General features: G+C 41.1%; 1 protein-coding gene across 1 annotated transcript in view; it reads right to left on the reverse strand.

The window, feature by feature from the left end:
- The window catches only part of APP (amyloid beta precursor protein), a 210,383-nt gene that overhangs the window by 154,366 nt on the left and 36,115 nt on the right, over nt 1-19,902 (reverse strand). Inside the window, exon 2 of the mRNA XM_035545590.2 lies at nt 18,585-18,752. Within this exon, the coding sequence (XP_035401483.1) occupies nt 18,585-18,752 (168 nt within the window). The remainder of the gene's footprint in view (nt 1-18,584; nt 18,753-19,902) is intronic.

Below are 19,902 nucleotides of genomic sequence, written 5' to 3' on the forward strand. Positions count from 1 at the left end.
ACTTGCTCATTTTCCCCCTTTTTTCCCTTCTTCTTCTTCCCCCCTTTTCCACCCTTTACCTACTGTTATTTTCTGTGAAATTCCACTAACCAATTTCTTTTGAGTTAGGGAAAACATTAAAAAAAAATATAATAATAATCCCAAGAAATGCTCACTTTCTAAAACAAGTTACTAAAAATTTGAATAGATGTTTTCAAAATTCTTTTCCAAAAAACAATGATTAAGTTTGTTAAAGAAAGATAAAATGGATGTTATAAACAATGTTATAAACATTGCTCAGATTTCAGCAGAAATTCATTTCATGTGGTTTTGTTGCACAAGGAAAAAAAAAAGGTAGTACAGGGAAGAGCTCTGCACCAGAGGGAAAGCAATGGAGGCCTCAGCAGGGTATGTGGAGACGGCAATTTGCTAAGGAAGCAACTTGTATAAAACGTGGTGCAATTTCTGATGTGTGTGTAACATCAACTACTGCTCATACCTTTGATAAAGCTCACAAGGCATTACTGAAAGCTAATGTCTGATGGGATATTATGATATCGTCATTAACTATTGAAGTATTATGGCTTCCCAGATATTCAGTATTCACTTTTATTCACAAATTGCACTTACTATTTCTCTCATTCTGCTTCATGACATTTCAAATCTCCTGGGGAACAGGGTGAGGGAAAAAGGGTATGTAGAAATATGTAACAGCTGCCACCTGCAAATGTCTTTGCAACAAACCTTGTAGATTTGTCCATGAAACATGTAAAAATTTGGGCTGATGAGTAAACCATTTTGTTCCTTTATTTCCAGTTGCTGAATCAGACTGAAAACCTGCTAATCCTAATTTCCTCCTGATTACCGTAGTTACTAAAGAAATAAAACAGCATCCTGAACCCATGAACGACATCCTGTGGGCATTTAACAGGAGGAGCTCTGAGCCATCTTTCATTTTGAGAAGAAGGGCTGTCAGCCAGTGCCTTTCCCCATAAAGCTGCACCCTGGACTCCACAGGTGACTGACACCTTTACACCTTACAACTGACGTTTGACAGCAAAGCAAGAAATGAAGTGGTCATCACCATCTGTGTTTTACCATAACGTAAAACCTCACCATTTCTTTTTCTACAACAGACTTCCAAGGAGGTGACCGTTTGTATACCTAACACACTTCACCCTAGCAAAGTTCTTGTTGTACAAAACCTAGATAAGACTCAGATAGTGAGATAAGTTGTGTCATATTTGAGACACCCTCTCAGAAATGAAATTCTGATACCACCAATAACCAAATGAATCTTGCAGAGCCTGCGGCCCTCACTCACAAATTATGGATTTGAAATTAAAACCAGAAGGAAGATGACAACTGACACAACAACTGATATTCTCAGCTGCAATACCATTACCTCCAAGACACAGTCCCCTGCATCAAGTAAAGCATAGCATGAAAACACAACAGTAAAGAAGTACTCGTTTAAGTAATATCAAGGCTACAGAACAGATTGTTCCACTCATGCTGACACTGCTGCAAAAAAAGGTGACTATGCACAGAAAAAAACTGGAGAGAAGACAGTTCTGAAAGCAAGCTCCAAATTCATTCATCTGCTCAAGAAATAGGGCAGTGAAGAAAAGTCCTGAGTCTGGAATTCAAAACGGCACACTTTGGTGTATTCCTGTCTCTGAAGCAGCAAGAAAGGATGTATCATGGACATAGCAAGAAACTTCACAAGAATGTTGCAGAAAAATCTTATTACCAGTATGCTGATAATATTTGGTTATGATACTTGGCATACAAAACTAGATAATAAGTTATTTGGAGGTTCTCGCTTCTTTCCAAATTTTAAAAGATATTTAATAAAATTGAGATAATTTCTATATAAAAAGTGGACAATAACGAGTTCTCTCATCACTGTTTATGCTACTTCAACACATACCTGCTCAAATTTGAAAGAAAAAGAATATTCACAAAATGTTTCTGTAACTGCTTTTTAAATGATGGTGGTGCCAGGTTCACCTTTGTGACTACAATAAAAACAGCAAGCTAGCTTTTATTTCTTCAGACATTAAGAGTGCAGATTCTGCTTTTACCTGTTTTGTATGAAAAATCGTAAGATTAGGACCCCTGCAGTTCAACAAAGGCATCCTTACATTAAACGTTAGTAGTAACTAAGAGGAAAAAATAAAAGTACAATGGAATTTTTATGGAAAAATAATTTTGCCTCTCAACTGCACATATTTCATTTGTGAACTTGTTAAAATATGTTTTTTCCTTCTCTTTTCAAAGGGGCTTCAACCTTTGACTATACCTGAAATACTGTTAAAAACACAGCGAATACAAAGTGATCTCAGATATTGCTTCTCCTGTAAAAATGCAATCCCTACTTTCCTTTAAATGCTGCATTCATCCAGTTGCAAAACAAGCCACTTCATTATAAAACTTAAAGCAAAACTTGTACTGGCAGCAGTGGCAGCAGCAGTCCCCGTGTGCCAGGTGGAGCCTGGTCAGCATCAGGATAAAGGCAGCAGCGTGAGGGGCACCATGGAGTGGAAGCAAGTTCTGCCTCCAAGGTCGATCAACCAAGGCCTCGCAGCACGTGCAGCACCAGGACCCGCACCGTGGAGAAATGGCGGCAAGCTGAAGTCAGAGGTGGCTCCCTCCTCAGGGAACAGAGCTCCATCTGCACTCCAGGCCCTCTCCACAGAGAAGTTTGCTGCCTCCCCAGGGCTCGGATCAGGGGCATAATACAGGCCTCGGACTAGTGCCAACTCCTTCTCTTTCAAGTGGGTACCGGCAACATGGCTACAGGTAGCCCGAGGTCTGTAAAAAGGGGTCAGGGCCCTGGGGGAGACAACGGAAGGACTCAGGAGCACAGTGTTTTCCCCAATCCTCCCAGTAATCGGGAGAGACAGGGAACAGAACAGGTGAGCCCAAGTCATCAGTGCCTGGCTCCAAGACTGCTGCCTCCACCAGAATTTTAGGTTTTATAATTGTGGAAGAGTTCCAGATCAGAGGTCTCTGGGGGCCTGATGGGACCCACCTGTCTTGATGTGAGAGACATTTCCTGGCTCATAACCTGCAAGACTTACTAAAAGGGCCTTAAACTATAATTGATCAGGGAGGGGGACACGATTATGAACACTGAGGTTCAGCCAAGGGTTGGTGCAGCCCTGTCTGAGTGAGGTAAGGCTATGGGAGCATCTCTGCTGCTCTGTGGAGCACTGTGTATTCAAGAGCACATCCCAAATGCTTGTACACCGACGCTGGCACACAGCATGAGTAACAAACAGGATGAACTGTAAGCTTTGGTCCTCTCCCAGAGCTACAGGATCATTGGTGTTAGTGAGACTTGGTGGGACAAGTCCCACACATCGGAGTGCTGCTGGCTGTTCAGTAGGGACAGGCAGGGCAGGCGTTGCGCTGTAGGTAAGGGAGGGATCAGACTCTCTGGCCACTGCCGTTAGGGATGATGTGCCTCTGGGTGAGGATTAAGGGGACAGATAGCAAAGCAGATTCTGTTGTGGGTGTCTACTATCAACCACCCACCCAGGATGGTGGCACGGATGAGCTATTCTACAGGCATTTGGGGAAATCTTGGGACAGGCTGCACAGCTGGAGCAAGTCTCACTGCTCACAGGCTCCACATTATTCATCCAGCACAGAAGATGTTGGGGCTCAAGCTTTCAAGCCACTTTTTCCCTTACAGCTAAATGTAGCAATGTACATTGCTGTAGAGCAATGGACATCATAGATGCAACATGGAGAAAAGTCCCCACAGAAGCTGCTTGTAGGTCAGTACATAAGCACTGAGTCTAGACGTGCATCAAGTTCCCCGCAGTCACTGGGCTGTCTATAGGCATCTGTACATTTAACAGAAGCAATTCGGGAGCATGTAAAATCAAAGAACAAAATGTCGTAGCCCTCCACCCCCCACCAAAAAAGCACCTAAACATTTTCTTGCCAGCAGTCTTCCTCCTGCAGTCTGTTGCCACACAGATGGCAAAACATTTTTGGAGGCCTTGTATCGCATGTTCTATTGAAGTCAATGGGAACCCTGACACCAACTTTGCTAACAGAAGGATTGAGTCCATCAACTCCAAGATATCCAGGAGAAAGAAAAAAAAGACACTCTTCCTCCCATCCTCCTCCTCAAAAAAAAAAAAAAAAAGAATCTCAAAAGGATTAGAGTGGTTGCCAAATGGAGAAACTAGAAGCACTTCACATTGCTCCAAATGATTCAATTGAGCACAGCAATATTAATCCCTAAAGAAGAACACTGCCGTGGCATAACAAGAAGGCAAATCACATCTGACAAAACTTAGACAAAAATATACATAAGACCTTATTCTCAAGCAGAATTCAGATGTGGATTTCCAAGTTCTCAAAGGCAGGACCCACCTCAGCCAGAGACCGTCACAGGGTCTGAAGGGCAAGTATCACCACAGATTCTCAGTCCACTCACTGTATGAATCAGCCTTTCAATGTGAGACACACACAAAAAAGATGTCTACTTAAAGTGAGTAACAGCATAACAGGTTGCTGTCAGCCCGACACAGTTACTTGACAAGCTCCGATTACTACCTTGGGTGAATTACTCTGTTAGCAAAAATCTGAACTACGCCAGCTCAGTACGGCAGTCTCAAAATACCACACAAAACTGACTTCTACCACCTCCAATCACATGCGTGTGTCAGGGAGAGAAAGGGTGCATGTCTGTAAAGATGTCTCTCATTTTCACCACAATCAGCACCAACTCCTCTCCAGAGATTTCTGAACTCCAAGCACCTCAAGCTTTTAGCACACTTTGCTCTTGAAGAAGAAAAAATCGAAGTCTGCAGTAGGATTTCATTTCTGTTGAAGCTTCACCCCATTCTCACTGAGGCACAATCTCCAGAGAAAGTCTACCATCAGAGTCTACTCTCGTTTCTTCTAGTTGATTGAGGCAACTAATTAACATGATGGTTGTGGCTGCATCCAACTAGACAAGTTCAAAGTGTCTCAAGAATAAGACATTCTGGGTAGGAAAGCCCAGCAAAGGCTTCAAGAAAAGAATAATAAGAAAGTATATAATATAATTTTACAACACATATAATATATAATATTACAACATATAATTTTACAACTACTATCAAATTCAGCCTTTGGCATCAAACTCACTTGACCATCATCAGAAATGTTTACTACAACAGTATTTGACAGATTGGCACTCTGAATAGTAACCAAGCAGAAAAACTTATTTTTTTTTTTTATTAATTACTTCACAAACCAGTACTTTTGGAGTCGTCATGATGCCAGTAATCCCCATTCAGGTGGCAGTAATACAATCAAATCATTTCTGTTCTTGCAATCTCCTCCAATTTACTAATTCCTCAAAATCCTCAAAGAAATTAATATCAAAACAAAGTACAATAATTTACCATCTATTTCTTCTTTTACTTGTTCCGCAGTAAGAGCAGCATATAATACATTAAATTTAAAAGGATCTTTGGAGCTCTTTGTCCAACAGGAGCTACATTCACTGAATCGGACTAAAGTTAATAAATAAATAAATGAATCATTTGACCATGCCAAGCAAGTACTTCTTGATGCAATGGCTTTTTCAAACTGTCAAAGAAAGAAGAAATAATAATAATAAAAAAAAACCTTTGCACCTCATATTGCTTTTGCTTATCCTGGGAGAGATTACTTCCTGCCTTGCAGAGCTACACCTGCTGTTCTGGAAATTTTCAAGTGAAAAACGTAGATCAAAGCTTTAACTCCTCTTATCTTCAGGATTATGTTATCATGCAATCTCCTTTATTACTACGTGCTGTGGCTTAACAGTTTCTGTTGTTTAGCAGGGTAACTGTTTTAGAGATAAGCTTTAATTTGTTTAGTACTCATGAAAGTGAGACATTACACTGAAGTGAACCCATTGCTCCAAATACTAGTCTAGGCAACAAAGTCAATGCAAGGATTTGCAAAGACTTCAAATAATTCTATCAAACTTTTAGTGCAGTGTGAGCAGTTTCATATCGAGCTATCAGTGCAGCCCTGCAACAGTCAAGTTGACCTTCCAACACCTTGTAAGACAGCCCAGTGCTTATCCTACAAGAAATTCTTCACCATGGCTGCTACACTGTGTGATAAATAAATACTTGGAAATTTATTTATCACTGTGTGATAAATAAATATTAACTTGGAAATGCCAAATCCACTGCTGCATTATGCTTAGGATAGGATTTTAGTTTGCTAGACAATAGCAACAGAGAACCTTCATCCTGGAGAGCAGCAGGTGAGGTTGATGTTCGGGAGCGCAGCCAGAACCCGCGCACAGCTCCGGGTCAGCTAGCAGCAGCAGCAGCAGCAGCTACATGGAGCCGGCTGTGCCCCAGCTCTGCAACCCTGCCTGAGCAAGAGTAGCAGGGAAACCAGAAGTAGGAGGGACTCTGCCTTCGAGGTAGAGGTCCACAGCCTTTTTCTAAAAATACTGCCAGCAGGCCTGTGGAAGAAGTGTTTAGTAAATGACTTAAGAACACCAAATTTCAGGTCAGATCACCTCTGTGAGGTTACTGTATGACACTGAATTTATCTGTCTTTCATGCACTTGTCAATTCCCCCTTGTCCTTCCTCTGCTGTCATCATCCCGTCTAAAAATGTCACCCTTGTTCACAATTTTTTATCTTCACCTGTTTTCTTTTCTCTCCATTCCTGCACAGATTTGGGTGTTTTGAATTTAATTCCTCTCCACTTATCTTGCTGCTCCTGCCCTAAATTAAATTATGGAGCCACTTTTACATCTCTGATTAGAATGTGACCTGCTCTTCATTATAGGTTTGATTTAACACCTGTCTTCAAAACCTAATAAAATCAAAGTTTTCCCCATTTAAATTGTGTTGTCCATTGCAGAGAAACCTTGCTGGGGAAAGTCAGCGATTAACTGGACATGCTGTAGTGCCTTCAGAAATACCTTAAAAGTTTCTTCTTCAAAGGCTGTTCAAGGACTGTAGCAAAACCAGACCTGTGGCCAGCTGTTAGATGAAGGAAAAGTCATGCTCTCCCCGTGTCAACACTCCAACTCACCTGAACCTCTGTGAGCTGGTTCAGAGAGGGAGAAGGATCCTTTTTTAATTTTGTTTGTTTGCGGGGGTTAGCTTCATGCGAGTTCAGTTCCCTCAACTTCCTCATCACAAGATGAGACATATGCTGAAATCTGGCAGAGAAGACATGAGGAGGAGGAGGAGGGGAACAAAACTGACTCTTTCTGCAGCAGCACGTACCACTTAGGCTCAATGGCTCTACAGCAGTACTCCTAACTGTTAGTTTTGTAAGAAACTCTAAAATTAGCTCATGCAATCTGACTGTCTCATGGGAGAGATTGTTTGTTCTTTCCACAGATCTTAAGCTACAAGAGCTGAAGATGCCATAATTGGAAGTATGTGAAAGTGGGGATGTTTGGGAACTTTGAATTTGGCTGCATACAAGAGAATTTTGGGTCCTTTGCTCTGCTCCAAACTGCAAACCAGAGTGGTGCTCTTGCATGAAACGTCTGAGATAGAGGAATGAAACAGTGGTAGTAAAACATCACACTGCTGCTCAGCTTAGCAGCTCTGATCCGTACTGCCACTAAAACCTTAAAAGCCATCTTTCAGTTTTCAGCAAGCAATTACAGATTGGCACACCCACTGATGTGTTCTCAGCAACAGCTCCAAGGGAGAGTTTCAAAGAGAAACTCCTCTAAAATACTAAGAAGCATACACATATCAGTTCATACTGTATTTAAAGTTTAGCTTTTATAAGATCAGTCTTACCATCTTCTCTTACGTCTCCGGATAGAAGCATAAATTTAATTCCTGCTTCTTGCAAGGCTCTTTGTTTTTTTCCTCTTAGATGGAGTCTACAAACTTGCCAAGCTGTGTGGGAACTTGGACAAGCAACATGAGCTGCAACAGTTCACAGATGTTTAAAGACATACTCATCAAAATCAAACTCAGATTTACAATGTTTTTACAGATTTACAAAGTCTGTAACTGGCTCAAACAAGGTAAAACAAAAGGTACTAAAGGGTCTTGATAATGCATCAAAAAATGGTGCTTTCCATGTGCAACTCAGAAGTCTAACTTGCAAAGAAGCCACTTACTGACCAACCAAACTGTGATCACACAGCTTTGACAGAGCTGCATTCACAGAATAAGTGGAATAAGTTATGAACGGAGGAAATCAGGTGTCTTACAAATGCTTAATTTTTACTGTTCTTCAAGACAACATTCAACAGGAAAAGAAGCAAATTTAATTTCACTAGATCATAAAACTGTTTTATATTCTGAAAAACATTACAGTTTCTTCAAGCAGTTGCGACTGGACATCTTGTATACAATTCATTTGCCATCGGATCAATGACTTTCTGACCCACAATAATATTTACAGAAAGAAAAAACAAGTTGGCAAGAGAAAGCTTCTATGACATTGTATTTCCTTATATCCAGATTAACAGTATTCATTTTAATATTCATACACAGAAGAAAAAATTTAAACATGCTATGTCATTACTGTACAAGGAACTTTTTCGTTTATTTGTTTTTGTATGTAACAACTATCAGCAGCCACAAAACACAAAGCTGATGTTTTAACAAGATGCTGTAACATATCTTTTAAACACTACACAACATTCTTCTAGCTAAGATAGAAACTCACACTAAAGAGAAGGACACTTCCATGGTTGGACCAGATGATCTTGCAGGTCTTTTCCAACCTCAGTGATTCTATGATTCCCCCTCCCTAGCAAGGCTGCATCCTAAGATCTCGTAACAATTTAGAATTGCCTTACGGACCTTAAACCCAATACTCTTGTTTTAGTCTCAACATTAAGCCAGGGGTGAGAAGAACTCTGAAAGATCTAAAAGGAAGTCCTCCCCTTTCAAGCTTTTTCATTATTAATTTGCTGTAACATCCCTTGAGTGAAATTCTCACCCTTCTCATGTCAAAAGCTAAAATTAACAGCTGAAATTCTGCTCAAACTATTTAAAACCACACTATGTACATATAAAAGGAAAAGGTGGATGAAGCAGCCAATAATTAGCCAGATATTCAGAAACCTCTCTCCATGATTGTATCTTATAATTAATCCACAGCCATCTAGAATTGAGAGTATTATTTGCTATAACTAGCACACATCTATCAAAACAGATTATCAGTGGGATTTTTGATTAATAGAGGCATACAGCATTTGGAAGATTAAAGCAGGCATTCTGTACTACATAATATCTTAATTGGATAGAGAATAACCGGATGATAATGTCAGAGCATGGATTAGAAGTGGTAGTAATAAACTGCTTAGTGAAAAAAAAATGCAGTGTCCCAGAAATCAAAAATATTTCCCCATCCAACCTTGGGGTATTGTCCTATGAATGCAAGCAAGCACCACCTTCCTGACAGGTTCAAAGCTAAACAGCAACAAAAATCATCTTTCCCTTTTTTATGTCTGGCTGCAGAACTGACAATTGAAAATGTGTATAAAGCATCTTCCCTTTTACTTACAAATTCAGACTTCTGAACAGAAACCTACTCTGTGTTACCAATCTAAACAGATCAGCCTGCTACTCATGAACTTCATACGCACTACTATACAGAAGTAAACATATATCTAGTTAATATTTCTAATTTCCAAATATTTCAAAACATATAGACAAAGGGTAAAACAGAAAAAAAAGAAAAAAAAAGTTTAAAAAAAAGGAAAAGGAAGAAGCTCACCCAAAAGAGAGCACTGCTATTATGCAGGACAAAGCTATTATGAGATATTAAGATACATCAAAGGAAAGCTGCAGGACCCTCCACAAGAGAAGAGGATGGCCCCAAAAATACGGGCTGCCACAAGGCACACTGCCTCTTCAGGCATTCATGTAGTCATAACTGAGACCCGAAAGAACTGAAGCCCCTCAACACCCAAAACAAAAAAAAAAAAAGAAAAGAAAAACAACAGCCAAAAAAAAAAACATACCCAGACACAGCTCTCACAAACAGCCTCAAGAAGGACTCACACTTGCACCCGTCCATCTACGAGGCAGACTCGCAGAAGCCATTTCCCTGATTTCAGTGCCTTTAATTGGACACAGACCTGAGGTTGCCAAGGCATGGCTCCTGCCTCACCCCATCTCTTCTCCATTTATTGCTAACACTTCTCCATGAGCCAGCAGTAACACAGGAGCTGGATCAAGGAGCTGAGCTACTTCTGAAAACATCCCCCCAAGAATAAAAACTGCATCACAGTGGAAATTGCCAGGAATTAAGGATGACCCAGGACAACCTTTTGGAAAGTGGGATACATGAGGCTGAAGTGTCCCTACAACTATGGTCTGAAAAGGTGGAGGAAAAGAAAACATGTCAGCATGGACATTTCCTCAAAAGGGCTGAAATGTAACAGTGATGTATTTTCTTCACTTAAGGTAACCTTCCCACTCTGTCTCTCAGACTTTTAACGTTATCTGTTGAAGGAACAGCTGCTACAAGTCCGTCTTAGAGTTACATAGGGTAGGACGTAGGGGGAGATGAATCTTTAAAGAAAAGAGTAGATACATCTCTCTATGTAAGGAAGAATAAACAAATGGTGAAATGCAGCAGTAGAGATCAACTGTGTTGTTCCCATCAGGAAGGACATCATCTGCAGATCACACCCAATGCCACGCAACCCTCTGGGAAGTTTCTCGAGGTTCTTAGGCCAAGAGTTGGTCTAAATGAGCTTCGTTCCCCTCCCTAGGTGTGGCAAGAGACCTTGTCTAAGTGTGTCCCTCTGTAAGCTTACGAAGCGAACCACAAGCACAGCACACTGAAAACAGTATTTTACATTTTCTTCTTGTCTTTTACATCTTCAATTTAATAAATGCCTTCTGACATCTGATCGCATGCTGAATGGCTGTCTGCTAGGTGAATGCTAAACTGAAAAAGGCAGCAGGACTACCTGCATGTAGGCACCGTACCTGTGTGGCTTTGAGGACAACCACCTCAGCTCAATCCTGACACAAACACTATGCTGATGGACCCCGGCGATTAAGCAGTGCCACTCATCTCATCTGTCATATCTGTGAAATCCAAAACTAATCTAGGGGAAAATACAGCATAGCTGCTTCATTAAACACTGCAGTACAGATTTACATAAATATATATTTACATAGGCAATCCTCTTCCATTTTCATTCCCTTCCCTCCCTCGGCCTTAAAGCAGAATCAGCTTTCCCTCCCCAAGAAAAACATGTTTCTTCAAAAGGATCTGAAAAAAATTATCATAAAAGAAATAGAACATATTGAGATTCTGATGTTTTTAATCTAATTTATTTTCAGGACATACAAAGAAGTCTGCATGGGGAAAAAAGGAACAGGGAGCTCTTCATTATTAACAAAATAAAAGAAGGCAGCATCTTGCAACACATATGCACTAAGTTTCATTAGTCACTTGATTTGAAATATATTTAAATGGTAGACTACAGCATCTGGGCTAAAAGCTCCTACTTTCTCAAGAAAGTTACACCGTGAACATGCTACGGTTTAACTGTAGGGTAAAGATCATCTGTAGTAGAACCTGCATTTCCAAAATACTAAATTTTCATTGAAGCAAGTGATGTGTAAGCACTGGCAGAAAAAGTAAATTAATTCAATTTTTCCTGTGGACCAAAAGCTAAGTTAAAAAAAAAAAAAAGACCTCAATAATCAATGCAAGGAGTGCTAAGATACCGCTCACGCAATCTTTTAAGCATGACTGTGCATATCTTAGAATATACCAACACACGTGTGCCTTGAAAATGTCATTTGTTTTAAGGACAGTCTGTCCTGCCAAAAATCTGTATATTTCCCATGATTAAATGGATCATTTTCCTCAGAGCGAGATGTATGACTTTTTAAACCGAATTTAGAGGAGTGTAGGTTTAAAATTCAGTTTCTTCTTCAATGCAGTGGCTATTTGGTTTGAGAAACTAGAAAGAGCACATTATGCAGCCTAGATAAAAGCAACAATTCATATTAGGGTGAAAATGACAAGATAACACGGAGAGAAACTGTTATCAAAGGAGCAAGGCCATTTTCATTGCATTTCAAATTCTCTTCCCAGAATAAAAGCCTAATTTTAAACTTATTTATTAAAAATTATCAGCATTCCTGGCAGCCCAACAACCCCTTTAACAAACCTGCAGCTCTCAGAGGGGCAGCTGCTGCCACCAGTCCTGCCTGCCTGATTTTGGGACATATGGTGCCCAGGGCAACAAGACCAGAAGGATTCTCCGACACCCCGGTGATGTGGAGTCAAACAAATAAAATGAGGATGGAGCAGCAAGTCGGATATGATGGTGGACCCTTTGGCCCACCTATGGATGAAGTGACTTGAGGATTACCTTGAGGCAGGAGGTTGTAGGGCGAATCAATGCCAAAGGCTTATTACCATCACATCCCAAGTTGTGCTGGATCTGGTTAGGAAGTTGCTTTGGGTTTCAGCAGCAACTTAACTAAGCACGTGGCATAAACAGAGAAGATTTGAGCAAATGACACCAATATCCTTTTTGGAAGTATTATAATTAGAGATTACATATGTCAACACTGTTTTGTCAACAGCTACAGTGACTTATCTGAATTTACCCTACTCTTTTCTGCTGCTCCATCTAGCACCAAGAAATAACCACAGCATAGCAATGTGCACTTGTAATTCTTTTTTTTTTTTTTTTTTTAATTTCTGCGACGGACTTCTGTAAGGAATGCACATCCATTGCAAGACACTGAAGACACTGATGGATCTCGCTGATATGTAAGATGGAAGCGGGTACATGTCACGACCTCACAGACGAACCCAAGCAGTCAGGTGCACTCAGAGGCCAGGGGTAACGCTGGCTGAAGCCAACCCTGACACTCTGCCACTGCAAGCTGCTCTAAGCATCTAGTCAAGGGTTTGGCAGCAAGCCAGTAGCTGGCTATGAGGCACGCCTAGATCTCCAAGTTCTCAGGTTTATTCTCCATCCCTTCAACAGTGCAAACACTATCCAAAGCCAAATGACTTTTACTGTGTTTTTGGTTTGCTTTTGAAAGTACAATTTTCAGAACAGTTCCTCTCCGTTCTGTTCAATTCCACTCACGCTTTAAGTGGAAATAAGCACCTCCAAATTAATCTAAGTGTGTGTGGGGGAGACACATATTAGGCAACATGAATTTTCTGCCAGCTGTGAGTGTTGATTTTACAACTCATTTTGGACACTGAGTTCAGCACAGACAAGCAAAATAATGTCAGCCCTTCAAGCAACTTATATAATGTATCCTGATTACTAGATTTAAAATTCAGCACATAGTAGCTGTTTAAAATTGCTAATATAATACAACACACACCAACATTTTCCATCTGAACACTCATTCCATTTAAATGGGGAACCGAACACACCTAAATTAACTTCCTACTCCTCACATTCATGCGACTACAAAAACATGTACTTTGCCAAAAGGCAGGTTCCAGCTTGGCTTTGTGAAAACCGTTTAGCAAAATAAGCAGCTGCTTGGCCTTCAGTGTTGAGCACAACCTGCTCCAAAATGCACCTTCCTTCAGCAATAGCGTGCCACATCGGAGCTGCTGCCACCTTCCACTTGAACATCTGTGGGTAGGGATACCAAAATTCCTCTACAAAACAAAAAGCAAAATCCAGGAGCAGCGGTCCCCACGTTTCAGGGCATCAGCTAACGTGCAATCAGTGGCTGTTGAGAAGAAACTTTCCCCGGGGGGCTAGTTATCCAGTAATTGCAGATGGCAGGGTTCTTCCAACATCCCTCTAAAATAGCTGGTACTGCAGTGTCAGCAACAGGACTAGATTGACCGATGGCTTGATTTGAAATGTCAGCTAGTATACTCACAACAAGTTAATGATTTTGGCACATACACAGGTGTAACCACTCCATTTACATTAATGCACCCTGAATAAACATTGTTCTAGTGCCTGCAGCACTTGCATTTGACAGCTGTATGCAATTCAGGCCCATGCTATTTTACTTTTCAGTAATGGGTACAAATTACAATAATAATGGGTACAAATAGATTGTATACATTAGTTTGATATTAAAAAATACCGTGAATAAATTGTACTTCTCTAGAGAGTGTCTAATTCTACCCAGAAACATTTGATTTTGCTGTATTTAAAAAAAAAGAGAGAGGCAACCAGCTTAGGTTGCTAACTCCTTAATAAGCAAGTACATTTTATTTAGTTTGCCCTACCTTAAAAACATGTAAGATTGTATAGATCTGAAATCAGAAAAGATCAGTGTGCCCTGCTTCCAGAACCACTTCTTGTTAGCTCAGGAGCAGAGTTTAACTGAAGTCAAGGAAATTAGATGGTTGCATTCAAGTATCTTTCATTTCCTTTCAAATAAGTTATAGTTTTTGAGCTTTGTCATATTCAAACTGTGGGATGTGTTGCCCAAATACAAATCCAGACAGTTCCTGCACTGCACTGAGCTCCCACTCAAAAGAAGAAGAGAAGCAACAACAAGTGACATACGTCTTTAAAACACGTAGGTGGTTCTGCCTATTACTTGTTTCTCCCTTTCTGCCCCTGCAATGCTCCTCTGCTGTTACTTCCTGCATCAAGGCTTCAAAAATCCTCCTACACTGGCAGCAGACAAGGAGAGGCAATGATGACAATCTCAAGGGAAGCATGCAAGGCTACCTGTTATACCTTCTCTAGAGGAGAAATCTGAGTCCTTCCGTACTCCATACATGTTCCAGCGTTGCAATGTACAGAAAAGCTCTTTTTAAAATCATTTATAAGGAGACAGAGGAATGCATCTACTTTTGTAAGTTGTGCTGAGAGGGGAGATTTGTTTGTTTATTTATTTCTGTATACTTTCACGGAAGAAAACAAAGCCAGAGACTATCCAGGGTACCATTTTGGATTAACACTGAGTGAACAGGAGTTTCCTGAAGTTACTAACTTTGTATTATTTTAGAGCCAAGGAGCCCATACAGCAAGAACTCTGCTGTACTTGCTCACTGAGTTTTTGCCCAGCTACTTCCTCTAGGTATGTCCTTTCTGGTCTTTCCCTGGTGTAGGAGGAACTGGGTGCATAGGTTACCTCTACAGGATGTACTACAGGAGAACATCATCTCTTGCATTATAGCCCCAATAATAATGACTGGCACAAAGCTACACAGGATACCTGCAACAAAAAAACAGGTAGAACAACAAGATGGACAGAAGAGATTGCTCATTGGAGATGCAGGGGAAAATCTCATCCCCAGCTCCCTGTCATTTCAATGCTCAGCTCAGAGTTGGGGGAGGAGGGGGAAGGTGGAACAGCACCCAGCAGAGCAGTGCCAATAGCTGCCGCTCCAGCGGGACTGAAGAATGAAGGAAGCTGCCATGGTGTCAGACAGCGTGACGAACAGATTCAGGCAGATTACCTGTCTGCTTCATTAGCAGCACATATAAACTCAGCCTCTGCCTGTACTGAGAAAAAACACACCTCAAGAAGCAGCAGTCAGCCTTTTGGGGAAAAAGGCAACATGGAGAAGAAAAAAAGAAGGAAGAATAAGGTTGCATCTGGCAAAACTAAGCAAGATTTTACCCATGTACTATTCCAATGCAATAGGTACCCCATCTCAATCTCAATGTCTATTGCTTCCTGCTAACAGGAAAATGCAAATTTGCCCCACTCCCTGGGCCCAGTAGCAGGTGCTATCTCCACAGCCAATGTAAACAGCAGAAGGCAAGAGGAAAACCACCTCACTCGTCACCCCCTGGATACAAAGCATATTTGGAGCATCAAGCAACAAAGGGTTCTCCACGGCTGAGAAGCCAGCCTGACTGGTGTGTACTAGCACTACTCTCCAAATTCTTTTCTTTAGTAGAAGAAGGTGCTTGTATCTGATTTTTCCATTCTTCTTGTCAAGTCATGGGAAAGTAAGACAAAGCAAGACAGTAATGTCCTTTCCTGGCCATACCAAAAGCCCATCATGCTACAGAAATGGACGAGGGAAAGCACGGAAGACTATGGGAAAAAGCTGTACAAAATCAGGAGCTTCTGTCCATTCTGCAGGGCTGGATCAATTTTGATTTGACTTTAATTTTATCTCATCAGCAGATCTGACCTTCATAATATTTGTTATTATTTGTTACCAGCATTAAAAAAGCAGGGACTCGCATGATTCCTCCCCACCCGCAAGCAGCTGCTTACAGAGCTGTGGCGCTGCCAAGTGCTCTGACGTCCCACAGCAGCCTGCCCCTTCCTACAGCCAGCTGGACAGGGCGACTCAGGTGGAGAAGAAAGCCAAGGGATCAGGCAGGACAGCCAGGGCATCAGCACTTTCCCACGAACAAACAGAAAGCCTACTGGCAAGCACAGCAAGGAAACAGTTTCCAGCCAGGTCCCCACGTTTCAAAACTTCACGGCAGAATTGCTAGCTCTTGAAGTTAATGAGAGCGCGCTGCTTAATCACTGCTGAGGGTGACTGAGAATTACCTTCTGCCCACCCTTACTCATGTATTTCTCCCGGATCTCTGAGGACCTGGGAGCGAAAGCAAAGGAGGCAGCTGCCAGCTCCAGCACCTGAGCCAGACGACCCACTGCAGTCCTGGGCACGCAGACAAAACCCCCATCTCCCTGGCTGCTCTCTACCGTGCCTACTACCTCCTTAGCCTTTTGATGTCTTATGCCCCAGTAATAACACAGATTAACTAAAAACAGTAAGATGCCTGCCCCATTTTTAGGGAGCAGCCTGGCCAACAGCTTGCCTTGTGACAGCGCTGAACTCCCTATGCTGTGCTTTTAACTGTAGCTACAAAGACGCCCTAAAATTGCGACAAGATCACCCAATATAAGCACCCTAATAATTAATATATAAGCACCCAATATTAATACATAAGCACCTAATATTAATATAATAAGCACCCTAGGCCTTCCCCTGCTTCAAGCAGGGCTAACACCAAAACCAGACCAAGCTCCTTGGGCCCTTGGCCCGTTCACTTCTCCCAGTTTCCAGAGATGGAGACTCCACATCCCGCCTGGGTACCTGTACCAGCTCTTGGCAACTCTCCCTGTGAACATTTTTTTCCTTATGTACACTCATAGCTGTCCTTACTATTCCCTTCGTTATCAGTCAGTATACAGCTACTACCTTCCTTTTCCTTTTTTTTTAGTTTTTTAGTGTTTTTTTTTTTTGAATGGAAGCATTTTTCTATGCCACCCAAAATTTCAAAATCACCTGACATTCAGCTGAGTTTTACAGTTCTCAGTCCTTGTTTTGGAATCCTTTCTTACTGCAGCCCCTGTAACTGAATTGCCAAGCTCCTGAATTATTCATGCCTTAAAACTGACCAAACTTTCTATTCTTACTTCCTATAAATTCATGTATTTTTTCCTTTAACTTTAGAAAGACTTTCTACCTTGTGAGTTTTCTACTTTCATCTTCTTATTTCTTCCCCCACCCTCAATAACTTCATTATATGTAAATCAACTTTATTTAGATAACTCAAAGCAGATAATGGAAAACAAGAAGAAACCTTTTAAACCCTGCCAGCATGTTATGTTTGGTATTTTTGTTAGTATTATATAAAAATACTATGAATTTCAAAAAGCAATACTTTTTATTAAGAGACAAAGCTAATGGCGAAGTACCCATTTTAATATCCTTTATAGGTTCTTTCTTAAAATTAGTATTCATGACCATAAAGCCCAAACTCAACAACTGAACAATACATTGTAAGAAACATAAGGAACAATCAATGGGTGAAAGGGCAGGAATGAAGATGCTAAGAGAGAAAAGATCTGAAGTGCGAATTATCTTCCTTTTTAAAGAGGCATTTTCACAGGAATTGGTTTGACATTTAGGAAGCAAGACAGCTACTGCTATGGCAATAAGCAATGGCCCCTGCTTTAAAAAAAAAAAAAAAAAAAGGCAGAGATGGTATAAAAAGACATAAGGGCTAAAGCAACTCAAGCCATGCCCTTTTGTTTCATGGCATGAAATCCACATTTTCTTTTCAAATTGTCACACACTGGTACGAGGTTATCACGCTATCACAGCATGGAGACAAAACAAAATTAGATACACAATCTGTTCTTAGGACATGAGTGAGTGGGTAATAAGTTTCTGCTCTCAGATATGAAATTGTTCATTGTGACTTCATCTGTAGGGCAAGCTTTTTCTATTAAGAAACTCTGAATGGTTCAGTGTGCAGCAGTGACCAATAACTCTGGACTGACCCATGGTATTTCAGTATCATGGTACAATTACAATGGACATGTTGCAGCTGACTTCCAAGATCAGCCCAGTTTATTTAAAACACTGTTGTTCTTTTTGTCATCTCAGCTTTATTCAAAATACTTTATAAATCAGAAGTTCATCGTACATATACTATATAAAATTATCCCCCATGGGCATAAGACAGAGGGATGAAATTGCCCAACAGTACTCTCAACGATCCCCCTGCAGACAATTTTTGAAGCTGTTTTAATAATAGCCTCTAGGGAGAGCCTCTTTAAGAAGGGTAAAAGGGCAATGGAGCCGAAGAGAAAATAGAAAGTTAAGATCCCTAAGGATTCAGTCCTCCAGCAAGCACCTGCACATAGGTAATTCAGAATGAGAAACACTATTTATTTCCTGAACAAGGGACTTACTTCCTGGCAATACTGCAGAATTCCTTCTTTAGTGCTGATGCAGGTCTTGGTCCCGGAGGGGTCAGATTCCCATTTTCCATTCTGAACATTCATGTGCATATTGAGTTTGCCACAGAACATGGCGATTTGAGGCTCTGCCAACAATCCAGCATTTCCATCAGCAGGCACCTAGAATGAGAAGAAAAAATAAGTTTTACTCTTGTATCTGACATTTCAGTCCTTCCAAAGCAGTAACAGCCATAGCAAGCCTGAATCAAACTCTAGGCTTACTCACCCATGGCTGTAAAGGCTCAAGTTTGAGAAATACGTAACGAGGAAATAAGGTCTCCACAGAAATTCAGACACGCAATAATGTCACACAAAGTTTAAAGGAGTAAACAAACTCCTGAAATTATCTCATCGACTTGGGCTAAACACAGAACAAGAAATATTGTTGATTACAGGAATTTAACTTGGCACACTGGCTATGGGACAGGAAACTCTAGGCCAAGTGCTCTTCCCTGCCTGCGGCAGGTGCCCTGCCCAGCCCAGCGCCACCAGGAGCCGCCCTGCTTACAAGGTCTACCTGCTGCCGGAGCACGGAGCTCCATACCGAAGCCACCCTCGACAATTTCTGAACTGAACACAATTCTGTAATGTCTGTCAGCCTCCTGCCTGCACTTAGAAAAAAGCTAGCTAAACCCTCCTCGCCCACAGACCTCCACGTTGGTTTAACCACTGAGCCTGCACGATGCATGGGAGAAACAGAAGTAACGTCTGTGGAGCCAGATTTACATTAATCCTTTCCCAAAACACTTTATAACCATGTAACAGCACTCATATGAAATTAAACATTTTAAAGATTCTGTTCCACTACTTAATTGGCACTTTCACTGGTAACAGAAATCACACCAAAATCCAGAGTAGGGAGCCTATGAAAACAAGAAATTATTCCAAATGTCCTGTTTTCAAGAAGCCATCAACCATTCCTTTTTCACTGAGGTGCACCCTACCTATATGTAAGTCATTTTAATCCCTACCAAAATTTAAAAAAGATTAAAAATTAAAAGTAGATAAATCAGTAGCTGAAATGAAAGGATCAATGGGTCTACCATAACTGCAAAGGGAGCAAAATGTCTGTCAAGAAGACTACAATGGAGGAAAGCACACATCCAACACTAGTCAAACAATCTGCCTCCAACCAAGAATGGGAACAAGTCATACTGCACAACTCACAATCCAGTTCGATTTTAGCATCTGCAAAGATAAATCTCCTCCTGAGGTTACGTTCATCATGAGAGAAGTCATCAGGGATTCATGGTCCCTCGTGTCTCAAAAG

Source organism: Cygnus atratus, chromosome 1 (genome assembly GCF_013377495.2).
Source record: "Cygnus atratus isolate AKBS03 ecotype Queensland, Australia chromosome 1, CAtr_DNAZoo_HiC_assembly, whole genome shotgun sequence".
Taxonomy (NCBI): Eukaryota; Metazoa; Chordata; class Aves; order Anseriformes; family Anatidae; genus Cygnus; species Cygnus atratus.